Below are 18,576 nucleotides of genomic sequence, written 5' to 3'. Positions count from 1 at the left end.
AGGACTGATAAATAACTTATAATTGGTTAACCAATAATTATATAACTGGACTAATATGATACGTGATATGTGCTGTTGTCTGGTCATAGCCACTTTTTTAATCAATGCTAACTGCATAGATTAAAAAAGTGGCTATGACCAGACAACAGCACATATCACATATCATATTCCGGCAGGAACAAGCAGTAGTAACATCCACAACCTTACGCTTAAAGCTCGACAAAGGAAAAACTTGACAGCAAGCTAATTAGCATTTGTTACCGGCTACAGTCGGTACTCGGCACATTAAAAGTGGGTCAGCATTATAATGACATAACGTTACTGTACAAGCAATGCTTATTTAACGGTAACAAACTTAAGCCCTACAGGTATATGTTGAAATTCCTGTCTTATTCGTTGGTTAATTTATCACACAGTCTTATCTCAGTCAACTTCTTCCCTCCTTCTGTGAAAATTCAATATCTCAGATGCGGACACAAGTGGGCGGGGGATGCGTTTGATTAAGTCTCCTGGTTGGCTGGTGATAGATTGGTGCCATTATAGCGCATCAGAGCGGTTCATGCCAGGCTCAAGTCCGATCAACCACTGATGAGTTGCCCAATAAGAATCCAGAATGTCATCAAAAGACATATTTTTTTCTTAATAGACGCAGGTGATGTTAAAGCCTATTGGGAGTCATGAGGCAGACTACAAAACCGCAAAACTGGAGGGCATCACAGGGGCGTAGCACCAAATTTGGGGCCCCAGGAACCACCAGTTCCGTGGACCCCCCCGCTGCAATTGCATTGATTCCTCAGAAAATATTGCACATGCACAGTTTTTTGTTTCATTTTCTTTATTCATAATATATATATAATTAACACCAGAGGCAGTACAACATTGAAGTGGGGACTCCTCAAAAAAGAACAAATGGCAGTCTGATTTCCACAATCATGAAAAGCTTTTTTACAGCACAATTAAAAGATAAGAAATAATGATTAAACTGACTGATCTTTTTTCTTTGAGAACATGGAAAAACAGAAAACAGGCTTTCACAAGTTGTAGGAAAAATTGTAATTTATATTCCACTAAATGCCCACTGACGGGTCTTCTTGGTGGCAAAATCACAGATGAGGTGCTTAAAGTCCAGTTGTCTTGCTAATTCACTTTCAATGGAGAGAAGGGCAAGGCTGTTTAATCTCTCCTGGCTCATTGTTGACCTTAAATAATTTGAATAAATGTAATCATTTAGATTACATTTCATTTTATATCTTAGTGTCAGCCACGTTTCTATGGCACCCCTGAGGAGGGCGCGCGGCATCGCACACCGGTGGAGAAGGTTTATAGTGTGCTTTTCCTTACATCTAGGCTAAGATAGGCTCACCTTCTCTCAAGTTCTTGACACCTGTTGCGGCTGGGGCATCATCACGTTCTGTGACATTTTCTGAAACTGAGTGGGATTCATTTTATAAATTAGCTTTCCTAATATTTGGACAACATTTTGAACCAACATCGACCCTATGTTAGGCTTTTGGGACACACACTGTATCTATAATAGTAATTATGAAAATACAACCCCGATTCCAAAAAAGTTGGGACATAGTACAAATTGTAAATAAAAACAGAATGCAATAATTTACAAATCTCAAAAACCGATATTGTATTCACAGTAGAACATAGACAACATATCAAATGTCGAAAGTGAGACATTTTGAAATTTCATGCCAAATATTGGCTCATTTGAAATTTCATGACAGCAACACATCTCAAAAAAGTTGGGACAGGGGCAATAAGAGGCTGGAAAAGTTAAAGGTACAAAAAAGGAACAGCTGGAGGACCAAATTGCAACTCATTAGGTCAATTGGCAATAGGTCATTAACATGACTTGGTATAAAAAGAGCATCTTGGAGTGGCAGCGGCTCTCAGAAGTAAAGATGGGAAGAGGATCACCAATCCCCCCAATTCTGCGCTGACAAATAGTGGAGCAATATCAGAAAGGAGTTCGACAGTGTAAAATTGCAAAGAGTTTGAACATATCTACAGTGCATAACATCATCAAAAGATTCAGAGAATCTGGAAGAATCTCTGTGCGTAAGGGTCAAGGCCGGAAAACCATACTGGGTGCCCGTGATCTTCGGCCCCTTAGACAGCACTGCATCACATACAGGCATGCTTCTGTATTGGAAATCACAAAATGGGCTCAGGAATATTTCCAGAGAACATTATCTGTGAACACAATTCACCGTGCCATCCGCCGTTGCCAGCTAAAACTCTATAGTTCAAAGAAGAAGCCGTATCTAAACACGATCCAGAAGCGCAGACGTCTTCTCTGGGCCAAGGCTCATTTAAAATGGACTGTGGCAAAGTGGAAAACTGTTCTGTGGTCAGACGAATCAAAATTTGAAGTTCTTTATGGAAATCAGGGACGCCGTGTCATTCGGACTAAAGAGGAGAAGGACGACCCGAGTTGTTATCAGCACTCAGTTCAGAAGCCTGCATCTCTGATGGTATGGGGTTGCATTAGTGCGTGTGGCATGGGCAGCTTACACATCTGGAAAGACACCATCAATGCTGAAAGGTATATCCAGGTTCTAGAGCAACATATGCTCCCATCCAGACGACGTCTCTTTCAGGGAAGACCTTGCATTTTCCAACATGACAATGCCAAACCACATACTGCATCAATTACAGCATCATGGCTGCGTAGAAGAAGGGTCCGGGTACTGAACTGGCCAGCCTGCAGTCCAGATCTTTCACCCATAGAAAACATTTGGCGCATGATAAAATGGAAGATACGACAAAAAAGACCTAAGACAGTTGAGCAACTAGAATCCTACATTAGACAAGAATGGGTTAACATTCCTATCCCTAAACTTGAGCAACTTGTCTCCTCAGTCCCCAGACGTTTACAGACTGTTGTAAAGAGAAAAGGGGATGTCTCACAGTGGTAAACATGGCCTTGTCCCAGCTTTTTTGAGATGTGTTGTTGTCATGAAATTTAAAATCACCTAATTTTTCTCTTTAAATGATACATTTTCTCAGTTTAAACATTTGATATGTCACCTATGTTCTATTCTGAATAAAATATGGAATTTTGAAACTTCCACATCATTGCATTCCGTTTTTATTTACAATTTGTACTTTGTCCCAACTTTTTTGGAATCGGGGTTGTAAATTTAAGACAAGAATAGGGCTTCTATCACAATTATGTGGTAGCCTACAAAATGACAGATTATTTCATTTCGAATTATTTGATTTAGGCTACTATCATGGTGGTATGCAACTGAACAGGATAACCAGTTAGCTGTTGTTAATTTTCACATTTGGGCTCACCTTTCTTGGGAAAGAAATCAGTAAGCAGTTGCTTTCCTTCATCTTGTTTCCTCTGCCTTTCTTGCCTTTCTTTTCTGAAAGCCTGACGACATTGATCCTTGTTGGTATAAGAACTGCCTGCTGCGTTTCATGCCGAAGCATGAAAAAATCCGTTGCGCATACAATCCAAAGTCCGTGAGAGGGCGGACTAAACCAATGTGCATTGATAATGGGGGTGTCTGATATAGGTACTATTTGCAGGCTGGGACATACATTTCAACCGATGTATTCCCAGAGAACATTGAATTTGCATGAAATACCATTGACATTATTGAGAAAAAAAAAAACGAAAGGGGAAAAAATAGACTCCTTTTGGGGACCTCCCAGCCAGGGGCCCTCCCTGTAGTCAGGACCCTGTGAATCAGTCCTACTTTACCCCCCTCTACGACGCCCCTGGGGCATCAAGGCCACTGTGGCCTTATGGCAGATATTTTTTTCCAAGGGCACAAGGCCAAATTGAGAGGGCACGAGGGCCATGGCCCTTGAGGCCCTCGTGAAATTCCTGCCCTGATGGTCACAGAACAGTAGAAAACATGACAATATAGAATAGGATAGACAATTAGGACAATATAATAGAATGCATTATAAGAGAAAAGGAGGGAATATGACAGAATAGAATAGAAAGCATTTTGAAGACGTAGAAAAGAATATGACAAAATACTATACATATTCTATTTAGTTTTTAAAATAGAATAGACAGTCATGACAATACAACTGTACAGATTAAAAGAAAAGAAGGGAATATGACTTTCAGTTTATGTAGTACAAGAGGAATAAAACACTCCAGGATGCACTGTTTTAGGAAAATCATCAACAGTGGTGCAGAATCTGTAACTCTGTGATTATTTTCCCGTAACAGCACCACCCGGAGTGTTTGATTTATTCCTCATGTAATATCGCAGCATCAGTTTGAGCAGAAGTCAAAAGGAGAACTGATACTGCAGAATAATGCTGAATCTGAAGAGGTGCGATGGGGTTTTTTGTGGTTAAACCAACGTACAGTTTAAACATTAAACATTAGCTAATATTCCACTTGGACGACTTCTTCTTCCTTGTAGATTTCAGACTGTTTGGGATTATTTGTGAAATTCGACGTTGTTGTTGTTGTTGTTGTTGTTTTTCTACTGTTTGGTCCTGTCTTTGTTTGTGTGTTTGCGTATTAATATGTAAATGCATTAATATGTACAGGGGATGATGGGTATTGTCATTCTCGTCTTGGAGTTCTAACCAGATAACTAACAAGCTCTAACTTCATGACAGTCTGACAGTCTGGTGAAGGTGAATGTCTGTTTAAAGATGATCTAGTGTAAGTGAGAACCACGGGCGATTGCTCTAAGACAACGAGGGAGGCTCAGCCTCCTCTAAAAATGACGAACATCGTGTAGGATGAATTGCGCTAGGCTTATGTTATAGCCGACCTTATAACATTGCTATTTCAGATCCAGAATCATAGAAATATATGTGCTCAACCCAACTACAGTGCGAAATCATTCCGTTATAACTTTCCCCAGTTCGCCTAATGTGTGCGTGAGTTTTTCCCCCTCGTGACAGCGCGATGCAGCCTAGCTTCAGTGGACTTCAATGGCATTGGGAGCCCTGCACTTTTCAATATCAAAATGCAAGACGATTATTGGACAAATACTGCGAAAACGCCCGCCCGCGGACTCCCAGCCTCAGTGGACTTCAATGGCATTTGGGAGCTATGCGCTTGTCAATCTCAAAATGCAAGACGGTTATTGGACAAATACTGCGAAAACGCCCGCCCACGGACTCCGAGCCTCACAGTGGGAGGGACATGGCAGTTTCCACGAGGAAACTGGTGGTTGGTGAAAGCGGCCGGATATTTTCTTTGATTGATAGCTCGTTTCAAATATAAACAGGCAGTGGCGAATTTCAGTTCGGTCCCATGTGGATTCACAAGTGCTGTGGTGTATTGTAAAAGATCAGCTTACATTTCAATTTCATTCATTACATACGGTTTCTACCAGCTTTTTTAGTTTGTATATATTTTCATTGTAAATAAAGTGTAAATATAGTGTTGTCAAGTTTGCTATCTTAGTTCCAGAAATTTCGTTTATTTGAGTGACTGAACTTGAACTTGAGGGGGCTAGTCAGCTAGCAAGAAAGCTGCGCACGGATGCCAAGCATTGCTGATTTAATTTTGGCGAAGCCATTTGCCAGTCTTCCTTTCAAGGAAAAAATTAAAATTAAAGAGCAGGGTAGACCAACGCCTCAAATTGACTTGGTGAAAAAGGTAGGGAATAATACTCGTTCCTTTCAGCTCTCCTGGTACGAGAAAGTGAATTGGCTAACAGCAAGTGACCCACATCAACAACAGTAAATAGGCTACTTTAGTAATATGTCATGGATGGACCAAAAATATAGAATCTATTTAAAATGTTTATGCTGAGTATATTATATTGGAATATATATTTTTCTGGATATGAATTAAGCACAGCTACAATTTGGAAAACATTTTTAAACAAAAACACTGCCGAGAACATTTCACACTACAGACCTGGATTAAAAGTGAAGGGTTATCAAAATTGTCAATAAAACATTTCTCAGTCAAAATAAGTAAAATATAGGGAAAGTGTCATTGAATGAAATGTGTGGCACCCAGCTCTATGTTTGGCTCCCCAAGGTCAGTGCTTGTGCCTATTCCAGAACACTCTGCTGTTACTGCTGAGGTTCCTGACAAAGAGCTGCTTTCAATAATGATCAATTTTTAAACATGCCACAATTTTAAAATATAAAATGTTAAAATATACCCCCCCAACACCACCATCATGTATATTGGACAGTAGGCTAATGGGCCAAAAGAACCTGTTATTTCACAGTTTGTGACCCTGCCAACAATCAGCCAGATCAGAGCCAAGAGTATGGGCAAAATTGATGTGTTTTTTCTTTTTTCTTTTAAAATCTGGAAATAACGTAACCGACCAGCCCCCAAACCGACTGTTTGAAAGATTACCAGCTGCCACTGGTGAGAACAGAAATGAACTTGTTTCATAGATGTTCCACAAAACATTAAACATAACTATAAATATTATATAGCTACATTAAAATCGTAATCATTGGCAAATGACTGTAGTATAAGAGAATGAAAGCCTTTGGGATGTGATGATATAGGAAATTAATCACAGTCGACTTCGGTATCTTCCACTGTTGATTATTTTCCTATAACTGCATGAGGCAAAGTGTGGTGGCACGGTGGCGTAGTGGTTAGGGCTGTCACCTCACAGCAAGAAGGTCCAGGTTCGAGCCCTGTGGCCGGCGAGGGCCTTTCTGTGTGGAGTTTGCATGTTCTCCCCGTGTCTGCGTGGGTTTCCTCTGGGTGCTCTGGTTTCCCCCACAGTTCAAAGACATGCAGGTTAGGTTAACTGGTGACTCTAAATTGAGCGTAGGTGTGAATGTGAGTGTGAATGGTTGTCTGTGTCTATGTGTCAGCCCTGTGATGACCTGGCGACTTGTCCAGGGTGTACCCTGCCTTTCACCCGTAGTCAGCTGGGATAGGCTCCAGCTTGCCTGCGACCCTGTAGAACAGGATAAAGCGGCTAGAGATGATGAGATGAGGCAGAGTGTTTTATCCATTACATAATGAGCGTGTCAAGTCAAGTGCTTTTATTTGTCACATACATTTTACATGTAGTGAAATGTTAAAGGGGTCATCAGCTCAGCATATAAATAAATAAATAAGAATAAAAACAACATATGCAAATAAGTAACCGCACTAGAAAAGTAAAAGATGACTCCTGAAGCATGACATGTAAAAAATAAGTCTAAAATACTAATGAGTAAGTTAAAATAGCCTGGGGATAACAACAAGATAAAAATGAAATGTGCACAGTTAAAAAGAAGAAAATGAGTCCTCTAACACTGATATAAAAACTGTAGTAAAAGGGATTATTTAAAATGTACTGAGTTTAGCAGTCTAACTGCCTGTGGATAAAAACTCTTCCTCAGTCTCTCTGTTCGTGCATGGAGACTTCGTAGTCGTCTGCCCAAATTCAGCAGGGTAAAGAGGTTAGAGTTTGGGTGTGAGGCATCCTGCATGATTTTCCTGGCCCTAGCTCCCACCCTCTTTGTGTATATGTCCATCAGACTCGGTAGGGGGGCATTGATTGTCCGTTCCGCAGAGCGCACCACTCTCTGCAGTGCTTTCTGGTCACATGCTGTACAGTTCCCAAACCAGGCCATAATACAGCCTGTTAGGACACTCTCCACCGCTGAGGAGTAAAATGTGGTCAAGATGGAAGGGGAGACCTTAAACTTCCTCAGTCGACGGAGAAAGTACAGCCGCTGCCTGGATTTCGCTGTGAGGTGTTGTGTTTGTAGTGACCAGGAGAGGTTCTCAGTCAGATGTACCCCCAGGTACTTGAAGCTGGGGACCCTCTCCACAGGCTCCCCGCTAATGGTGAGTGGTGTATATGTCCTGCTCTGCACCTTCCTGAAGTCCACCACCATTTCCTTTGTCTTGCTGACATTCAGGGCCAAGTTGTTGGACTGGCACCACAGTGCTAGGTCAGCCACCTCCTTCAGGTAAGCCTGCTCGTTTTTTTGTGAGATGAGACCCAGTACCACGGTGTCGTCAGCAAATTTGATGATGGAAGTGGAACTGCTGGTGGTTGTGCAGTCGTGTGTGTAGATGTTATAGAGCAATGGACTTAAAACACAACCCTGGGGTGAGCCAATGTTGAGGGTCAACTTCCCTGAAGTGACACCCCCCCCCTATTCTGACCACTTGGGGGTGATCCGTGAGGAAGCTGAGCACCCAATTGCACAACTGGGTGTTAAATCCCAGCGCCCTCATCTTATCAGCCAGGCGAAGGGGGATTATGGTGTTAAATGCTGAACTATAATCTATGAACAGCATTCTCACATAATTTCCCCTCCGCTCATCCAGATGGACCAATGTAGTGTGCAGTAGGCTTGAGATGGCATCGTCCCTACTTCTGTTTGCTCTGTAGGCAAATTGGTGAGGATCGAAAGAACTGGGCAGGGTGTGGCATATGTGTTTTTTCACAAGCCTCTCAAAGCACTTCATTACCGCTGATGTAAGGGCCACTGGGCGGTAGTCATTCAGGCCTGCTGGCTTGCTGTTCTTAGGCACAGGAACAATGATTGATTTTTTAAAGCAAGATGGAACCACGGCTTCAGCCAGTGACATATTGAAGATCTCAGCATAAACAGGGGCTAGCTGATCAGCGCAGGATCTCAGAATCCTGCCAGGGATCTGATCGGGGCCTGTTGCTTTCCTCCCATTTACGCCTCTGAACACTCCCCTCACATCACTCTCACTGATAATGAAAGGAGGCGTCCCGTTACCACTAGACTTTTCAGTCACAGTTACCATGGGGTTAGCAAGGTCAAAGCGAGCATAGAATGTATTTAGCTCATCAGCAAGTGAGGGGTCAGAGCTATGCATGGAGCTGGGCTTGTTTTTAAAATCTGTCATGACCCGAAGGCCCTTCCACACACTGGCAGGATCACCAGCCTGGAAGTCAGCTTCCACTCTGTCCTTGTAGCGGAGCTTTGCAGCCTTCACAGTCCTCCTTAGGCCATAAACTGCTTATTTATAGCCTGTCATGTCCCCTGATAGAATACCAGCCTTGTATGAAGCAGTTCGAGCTGAAAGTGCTTTCCTCACAGTTTTATCTACCCAGGGTTTCTGATTTGGGTAAACTTTTATTTTGACAGTTTGTATGATGTCATTGATAAGGAAGTAAATGTAGCTCTTTTTTTTTTTTATAGATAGGACAGTGTAGAGAGACAGGAAATGAGCGGGAGAGAGAGACGGGGAGGGATCGGGAAATGACCTCGGGTCGGAATTGAACCCGGATTTATGGTATGGTGCCTTAGCCATCTGAGCCATGACACCCCCAAGTAAATGTAGCTCCCAACCGCGTCCGCATATTCACTGATGTCATTTGAAGATACCCGGAAAATCTCCCAATCCGTGTTCTCTAGCGCGTCTTGAAGCAACATTTCTGATTGGTCAGTCCAACGTTGTACTGCTTTCGTCACTGGTGCTTCCTGCAAGGGCCCTGTACTACGAAGCGGGTTTTCTGGCTTACCAGGGTAACTTCGAGAGTAACTTGATCACGTGCAGCGTAACTTCCCGATTAACCCATACTACGAAAGTTGGCTATGTTCAAACCGAGGTATGCTGCCAAACCTGCTCGTCTCAGGTTATGTTCTTGGTTAACCCGAGGTTTCCGATTAACCAAACCCTTTTTAAACACCACCTCTCCACCGACATTTCCTCTAGAGACAATGCCAGCGTACCTGGATGACCCGTGCGATATCGGAGCGCAGATTAGAGATGGGATTTATGGCTCTTTGATGGGATCCGCATCTTTGTGATCCGTTCTTTGAAAAGAGCCGTTCAAAAGACTGGCTCATTTGGCTCTTTTTAAATATTTATTCAGTTTTAAGAAGACAGCGTCTAAAGAAGCCAGATCCCTCTGCTTAGACAGTGACATCACTATTTCTGGACATACCTTTTATATAGGGGCGGCACGGTGGTGTAGTGGTTAGCGCTGTCGCCTCACAGCAAGAAGGTCCGGGTTCGAGCCCCGTGGCCGGCGAGGGCCTTTCTGTGCGGAGTTTGCATGTTCTCCCCGTGTCCGCGTGGGTTTCCTCCGGGTGCTCCGGTTTCCCCCACAGTCCAAAGACATGCAGGTTAGGTTAACTGGTGACTCTAAATTGACCGTAGGTGTGAATGTGAGTGTGAATGGTTTTCTGTGTCTATGTGTCAGCCCTGTGATGACCTGGCGACTTGTCCAGGGTGTACCCCGCCTCTCGCCCGTAGTCAGCTGGGATAGGCTCCAGCTTGCCTGCGACCCTGTATAAGGATAAAGCGGCTACAGATAATGAGATGAGATGAGACCTTTTATATAAAGCAACCTAGACTTACATTATTGTAACCCCTAAACGCTCATAAATAACCATTAAAAAACAAATGAGGGCTTCAATGAATGTCCATGCAGAACGGCTTTTCTGTAAAAAAAAAAAAAAAAGAACCCACTCAAGAACATAGTTATCAAGAACGCAAGAATATTTTATAGAAAAACACTTGTTTTACAAAAATATTTAAGTCTGAGATACAAAATAGATACAACTACAATAAATATAACACAAGAACGAGTTATCACACAAGAACATTTTAATAGAAAAAAACAAACTTTCTATATTAAAAATATTGAAATTGTAACAATAGATACGACTAAACAGTCAGATAAATAGATAAAGTTAACAAGAACACAAGATTATTTTAATAGGAAAAAACAAACTATTAATGCAAAAAATATATTATTAGAAAAATAGATACAACTAGACAAACAGATAAATAAAATACACAAAAATAGAACAAAAAAAAGACGATAGAATAAATTAAATGAACGTCCGTGCAAAGTAGTTTTCCCACAATATTATCATTAATATCACACAACATTATAAACTAATTATATACAAAACAGTTTGAACTATTGGCGGCACGGTGGTGTAGTGGTTAGCGCTGTCGCCTCACAGCAAGAAGGTCCTGGGTTCGAGCCCCGGGGCCGGCGAGGGCCTTTCTGTGTGGAGTTTGCATGTTCTCCCCATGTCCGCATGGGTTTCCTCTGGGTGCTCCGGTTTCCCCCACAGTCCAAAGACATGCAGGTTAGGTTAACTGGTGACTCTAAATTGACCGTAGGTGTGAATGTGAGTGTGAATGGTTGTCTGTGTCTATGTGTCAGCCCTGTGATGACCTGGCGACTTGTCCAGGGTGTACCCCGCCTTTCGCCCGTAGTCAGCTGGGATAGGCTCCAGCTTGCCTGCGACCCTGTAGAAGGATAAAGCGGCTAGAGATGATGAGATGAGATGAGATGAGTTTGAACTATTAGGCAAACAGATAAAACTTGAATAAATAAAAGGCAAATGCTGTTTAGCCTACTTCTTGTCCTTGGGCAAAAGCTTTTTCATCTGAAAAGAAAAAGAACGACAGAAAGAACGGCTCCCCCAGCTCGAGACTCAAGAGTCACAACACTAGCGCAGATTGTGAGGGGCTCTCTCCGGAGGGCGAGGGTATTTAGAGACCGCCAGAATCCGCTGGCATACCCGGACGATGTGCTTCATGAACGATATAGATTCTCAGCTGAGGGAATTCCTTACCTTTGCCAGCTGATCGAGGCAGACGTCCGCGATGTAACCCGCCGAAGCCAGGCCCTCACAATCGAGCAAATTATGCACTTGTCATTGCATTACTTTGCCAGTGGACAATATATGTATTCCATCGGTGATGCTGAAAACCTCAGTAAGAACACTGTATGTCGTATGATTCGCAAAGTGGTACTTGCCCTAACCAAACTGTTGAATGCATTTGTCGTGTTCCCTGGGCATTTAACCGCACTTCAGATCAAAGAAGGGTTTTATGCAATCGCAGGTAATTACTAATATCAAATTGTGTCTGTTTGCCTACTCTCATAGAGACAATTGTGACTGACAATTGATATGACTAACAAAATATACAGGTTTCCCAAGAGTAATAGGAGCCATTGACTGCACTCACATCCGAATCAGTGCACCCCTGGGAGAGCATGAGGGGGATTATGTGAATAGAAAATCCTTCCATAGCATCAACGTACAGGGAAAAGGTCTACTTCATATAGGCCCACATTCAAATAGGTCATGTCCATACCTCAAATCAACCTGTCAGTACTGGTCCCATTTTGCGTTAGGTGATGTCAATTTTTCAGGCAGTAACACAAAATAAAGAAAAGCCAAAATCACCACTCATTCCTACTGTATTTATTTATTCAAGTTCTCTCTCTCTCTCATCTCGTTATCTCTAGCCGCTTTATCCTGTTCTACAGGGTTGCAGGCAAGCTGGAGCCTATCCCAGCTGACTACGGGCGAAAGGCGGGGTACACCCTGGACAAGTCGCCAGGTCATCACAGGGCTGACACATAGACACAGACAACCATTCACACTCACATTCACACCTACGCTCAATTTAGAGTCACCAGTTAACCTAACCTGCATGTCTTTGGACTGTGGGGGAAACCGGAGCACCCGGAGGAAACCCACGCGGACACGGGGAGAACATGCAAACTCCGCACAGAAAGGCCCTCGCCGGCCACGGGGCTCGAACCCGGACCTTCTTGCTGTGAGGCGACAGTGCTAACCACTACACCACCGTGCCGCCTATTCAAGTTCTCCCGTTCCTGAAAAGAAAAGACAGAAAAGCCAAATGAATGGTTGCTTGCACGCGCGCACGCACACACACACACACACACACACACACACCATTATGAATGATGTTTTTATATTTCATTTTCACCCGTTGCCAGGTGCGTTTGGCACTGCTGTTGCCTCCGAAATGTTCACAGGACATACACCAACTTAGTCAAAGGGACTGAACAGTCAGTCAGTCATCCTAATTCATGTGACTCTGTGCACATATCAGCTTAAGTAGGCTACTCCATGAATTTACCATACCAAATTTTATTCAGGATTTTTCGGACATTAAACAAGCTATATATGACTGGGGCCACGTCGAAGGACCATTTTCTGTGACTTGTGATTGATCATGAAGCTTTCTCTCATCCTATACTTCTGTTCTGGAGCATGTAGAAGGGAGAATGTACTTGCGCATTTACCCGATTGGCAATTCGTTGCCAACATGCTTGCCGCTCCTTACTGGCAGCCGCTGTGTTAGATTTTGCTCTTAGGGCCCGTTTACACGAGGACGCTGTCGGGTAAAAACGACTAAATATTTTATCAGAAGTGCCTTTCGTTTACACGAGGACGGCGTTTCCGAGGCTGAAAAACGGATAAAATTGAAAACGCCTTCCAGAGTGGATAAGTTTAAAAACGGCCCCCGTTGCGTATCCGTCTAAACTAACCAATACGCGAAACTCCGCTCGGATCTGCTCACGTCGGGTACGCGTTTACGTCATACATGTGTCATATACTGTACATGCCAGCCCGGGAAGTAAGAAAGTAAGTAAAAAAGTAAGAGCATGTCTGATTACATCGATCCAACGGACCTTCAAGCTGCTCTGTGTTTTAATGCAGTAGATGTGTTTTCCTGCTCACCCGCCCAGCTGGAGCTCCTCAGTTTGGTGTTGCCAAGTTACGCACGCGCGCGCCGCCTATTCAAGCCGCTCGTGAAACCATAAACCCGAGACTGAAAACAAAACTAGCAGCCGAACGGGTTTATTTTGCTGAGATGGACACTGCCTTTTCTCTTCTTCACCGAAACAAGAGTGAGTGTTACTTAATAAAGGCAGATTAAAAGAGTTTCGGTTTGCTCCTGCTCCTCCCTCGAGCACTACAGTACCTCAGCCGGACCGGTGTTCTGTAAAGTTATCCTAGCAAGTTCTCATACAGACCGTTTTATTATTCAAAACAAGTCATTACAAATTATTTGACTCGGCCAAAGACTCGACCAATACGCACAAAACATAAAAATCGGCAAATACATGAAATTCTCACCGATTTTCTATCAGCCCAGCTGATCGGTGGGACAAAACTACTGTTGAATTTTCCTACCCTCCTGGATTTCGCGCATGCGTAGTAGGCTTGGTAGGATAACTTGACAGAACAGCGGCGCAGATGTGCAGATCAGACAAGACGGAAGACGTTGTGCATGCGTGCAGACATAGCGGAGACATTTATGCGTCACCGTATAGACGCAGATTTCCTCCTTGAAAACGGTCGTGTAGACGCGGAAAAAAGTGAGAACGAAAACGGACTTTTGCGTTTTTGTTTTATACCGTCCCCGTGTAAAGTGGGCCTTAATGTTGTTTTGAACTCCTCGTAGCTTTGCATTATGACACCGCATTCTTCCTCCGTGAAGTACGGCGACCGTGCCATTGTGAACAGTGGTGATTTGCGCTGATAACCTCCCCTTTAACGTGAACGCGCATTAACCCTGATTAGGTTAAACCAGGTTCAACAAATCAACTTCATAACTAGCGTCGTAGTACCGTTTAACCCCAAACAAGATAACCAGGTTTTGTCAACCCCGGTTTAGCAGGGGAACCCTGGGTTACTTCTGGGTAGATTAACCTCCGTTCGTAGTACAGGGCCCAGATATGGCGATATCAGTGCTTGCACTTGGGGGGATATAAACTGCAGTCATAATAACTGCTGTGAAATCACGGGGCAGGAAGTGTGGTCTGCATAAGATAGACAAGTGTTCCTAATTAGGAGTACAGGCATTGGAGAGAACAGTGATGTTCCTCGGCTCACACCACCTGTTATTGGTCATAAACTACCCTGCCCTTGGATTTCCCGGAATCCTCGGTTCTGTCCATGCGAAGGATGGAAAAGTGGTCGGCAGGCATGATTGAGTGATCCGGTATTGAAGATGACAGCCAGGGTTATCACAGATGCAGTCTGCAGTCTGTGCTTGTGAGAGAAGAACTCTGGAGAATCCCGTGTGGTCATGATTCTGATGTAAACTGTGATCAGCTATTAGGTGATGTGAAGATAAAGATGAATATAGTGACGTTTCAGGAAGTTATAGTTTCTAAACCCTTCTTACTGGAGGAAATGCCAGAGTGATGTAATACTCTGATCCATTGGGATTACTTTAACGGCTGAAATTCCCCTCGCTGGGGTTTTTCCACCTCGGCACTGACAAAGGGAAGTACAGGGTTGCCAGATTGACTGGTTTTCTGAAAGAAAGAAAAAAATCCCACAACAATAAAGCTGCTTTTACATTGGCACTTGCACCAGAACAAGTTGCCCCAGAGCAAATTCCCATCTAAACATGAGTTGTTCCGGACCAATTTGACACTGGTGGGCGCAACTTGTGTCACTTTACGAGGTGGTGCCACTTGTTCCAGAACATCTTGTTTTGGGTGCAACTTGTTCCCACTTACCACCTAAACACAATCGGTGGCAAGTAGGACGGCTTACGGGTGTGCAGTAGCATTCATCCAGGTCATTTATCATCTGGACAAGACCGCGTTACAGCAAATTCAATGATCAGTTCTTCTCAAGTGCTTTTTCTTGTCAAACTTCTCCGCCTTTAAAGATACAAGATGCCTTTATTGTCACTGTACAAATACAGTGAGATGTCATTTGGAACAAGCCAGCAGATGCTCAGTTAAATTTACTAAAAGTATTTATAAAAGTATAAAAGTACTTCAATAAAAAAGTAATACAAATATACACAGTAAAATTATTGAGGTAGAACAGAATTATTGAGGTAATATGTACAAACGAGGCGGCACGGCGGTGTAGTGGTTAGCGCTGTCGCCTCACAGCAAGAAGGTCCGGGTTCGAGCCCCGTGGCCGGCGAGGGCCTTTCTGTGCGGAGTTTGTATGTTCTCCCCGTGTCCGCGTGGGTTTCCTCCGGGTGCTCCGGTTTCCCCCACAGTCCAAAGACATGCAGGTTAGGTTAACTGGTGACTCTAAATTGACCGTAGGTGTGAATGTGTGTGTGAATGGTTGTCTGTGTCTATGTGTCAGCCCTGTGATGACCTGGCGACTTGTCCAGGGTGTACCCCGCCTTTCGCCCGTAGTCAGCTGGGATAGGCTCCAGCTTGCCTGCGACCCTGTAGAACAGGATAAAGCGGCTAGAGATAATGAGATGAGATGAGATGTACAAACGAAGGAGTAAGATTATGTCCATGATAAAGTGCATGAGTATTGCACATAGAGAAATATTGTACAAGTCAGGCTTGTAGTACTTGAGTCCGACTCGTGCCCTAATTTTAAGGACTCGTGACTCGACTTGGACTTGAGCACTGATGACTTGGACTCGAACTCGTGCACTAACTGCATTAGGACTCGGAAATTGGAGACAAGGATTCTGATTTTTTTCTTTATTTTTTGTAACATAACATAGCATTTTGGCATAAGATAAATATATCTACATTAATTTCGTACTAATTTCGTGCAAAAGTGTCACACCTGCGCGCCTTGACATGTGCATCAGATAGACTCTCGGGCGCGCTCTGGACAGTGCGCGCGCGCCAAGCAGACTCTCACACGTGTACCATAAACGACTCGCACCTGCACAGGATTAAGGCGCAATCAGCGCACTGATATAAAAACTGTGAAAACACACTTACTTTGCGAAGTATTGAGTTGCGTTGCTGACGCGTTACCGAGCCTTATTTCCTTGTTTGGTTTCCTGATCCCTGATTTCCTGTTTCTCATCTTTGATTCTGCCGAGTCTACGATAGCCTGTTTGTGCCTCGCTCGACCTGTTGCCCGTTTCACTGTTTTATGATTTTGCCTGCTGTTCTGGATTGTTTACCGTCTTCACTTGTATTAATAAACACACCTTCTGCACTTACATCCGTCTCCCAACCATCTCTGACAGAATACTTCGCACTCCCTGACAAAGAGAAGCACATTCACCTGTTCATACGTCATGTTCAGGAACAAACTAATGTTAATGGCGCTAAAACAGCTACCATCAAATGGTGCGGTTGGAGTGTTGGACTCGACTCGGATCAATAGTGGACTCGACTCAATTTTTTTAATGACTTGGACCTGACTCGGACTTGAACACTGGGGACTTGAGACTGGACTTGGACTCGAGTTTTAGTGACTCGACTATAACACTGGTACAAGTATGATAAAGTGCATGAGTATTTCACGTAGAGGAATATTGTACTAGTATGTCATTGCACTAATAATGATATAGTAATATACAGCACAGAATATACAGTAATATATATGAATATACAGAACCGGTCAAATGCAATGGGCTGTATTGCACAGTAGTATAGCAGCAGTGAGTGAGTGGAGGTGTGCTGTTCAGACCTGTGGATTAGTTGGGAGGGGCAGTGAGTGCTGTGAGTTCAGTAATGTGATAGCTATGGGGTAAAACCTATTCCTCAGCCAGGTTGTGCAGGTCTGTAGCACTTTTCAGATGGCAGAAGCGTAAAGAGTCCGTGTCCAGGATGGGTTGGGTCCTTGATGATGTTTTTGGCTCTTCGGGTGCACCAGGTGTGATGGATTTCTTCCAGTGATGGAAGTGGAGTGCCTGTGATCTGCTGAGCTGTTTTTATGATGTGCTGCAGGGTCTTCTTATCCTCCAAAGTGCAGCCCGAGTACCACTCAGTGATGCAGTACGGTATGTGATCACTGACTCTATGGTGCACGTATAGAAGTTCAGCAGCAGCTGTTGAAGCAGTTGTGTTTTTCTCAGGGTCCTCAGGAAATGGAGCCTCTGAAGACCTTTTTTAGCCAGTGCTGAAGTGTTTGTGGTCCATGACAGGTCCTGGCTGATGTGTATGCCAAGATGGAGTCGAGTGATTCCTAAGCCAATTCCAGTAATAACTGGACTAAAGAAGAAGAAGAAGTTCTTACCCTCATCTAGTTGTGCTGGCATACAGATCATTGTTTGCTTTTTCAATTTAAAATTCATCTGAAAGAGCTGACCCAAACAGTCGATTCATTCCCTGAACAACACATCACTCAGAGTCAATCACTTTTCTGGAAGTGAAAGTTGGATTTACCACCAAATCACCGAGTGTTTAAACAGAAATGAGCAGCAAGAGGACAATAAAGTGAGTTAACAACAAGCTTCTGATCACTCATTTGCGCATGTGCAGTTTTGTGTTTATCTCTCTAACCTCTGGTTTGCCACCCATAGAGAGTGAGCATGTAAACACGAAAAAAGTGAGCGCAACTTGTTCCAGGCACAAATTGTTCCGGGAACAACTTGTTCAGAGTGCAACTTTTTCCAGTTGTAATTTATTCTGAGTGCAACTTGTTCCAGGCATAACTTGTACAGAGTGTGACTTTTCTGGGTACAACTTGTTCTATGTGCAACTTGTTCCGGGCGCCACTTGTTCCAAGCGCAACATGTTCAGAGTGCAAATTATTCTGGGTGTAACTTGTTCCAGGTACAACTTGTTCTGTGCGCATCTTGTTCCCAGTGTAACTTGTTCCGAGTGCAACTTTTTCTGGGTGCAACTTGTTCCAGGCATAACTTGTTCTGAGTGTAACTTGTTCTGAGCACAACTTGTTCCGAGTGCAACTTTTTTTGGGTGCAATTTGTTCTATGCACAAATTGTTCCAGACATAACTTGTTCAGAGTACAACTTGTTCGGAGTGCAACTTGTTCCAGGCATAACTTGTTCTGAGCGCAACTTGTTCCAGGCATAACTTGTTCTATGTGCAACCTTTTCCAAGAATAACTTGTTCAGAGTGCAACTTGTTCTGAGCACAACTTGTTCCAGGCGTAACTTGTTCCAGGCGTAACTTGTTCCG

The 18,576-nt window shown here is 43.5% G+C and overlaps 1 protein-coding gene across 1 annotated transcript; it reads left to right on the top strand.

Moving 5' to 3' along the window:
- The first annotated feature begins 9,224 nt into the window (after positions 1–9,224).
- On the top strand, positions 9,225–14,904 carry LOC132872889 (putative nuclease HARBI1). Its single transcript, XM_060908006.1, has 4 exons — positions 9,225–9,237; positions 11,357–11,776; positions 11,865–11,974; positions 14,812–14,904. The coding sequence occupies exons 1-4, from the start codon at positions 9,225–9,227 to the stop codon at positions 14,902–14,904; spliced, it is 636 nt and encodes a 211-aa protein (XP_060763989.1).
- Positions 14,905–18,576: the final 3,672 nt, after the last annotated feature.

The sequence above is a fragment of the Neoarius graeffei genome, chromosome 24, assembly GCF_027579695.1.
Source record: "Neoarius graeffei isolate fNeoGra1 chromosome 24, fNeoGra1.pri, whole genome shotgun sequence".
Lineage (NCBI taxonomy): Eukaryota > Metazoa > Chordata > Actinopteri > Siluriformes > Ariidae > Neoarius > Neoarius graeffei.
This window is presented reverse-complemented; position numbering and strand designations above follow the sequence as displayed.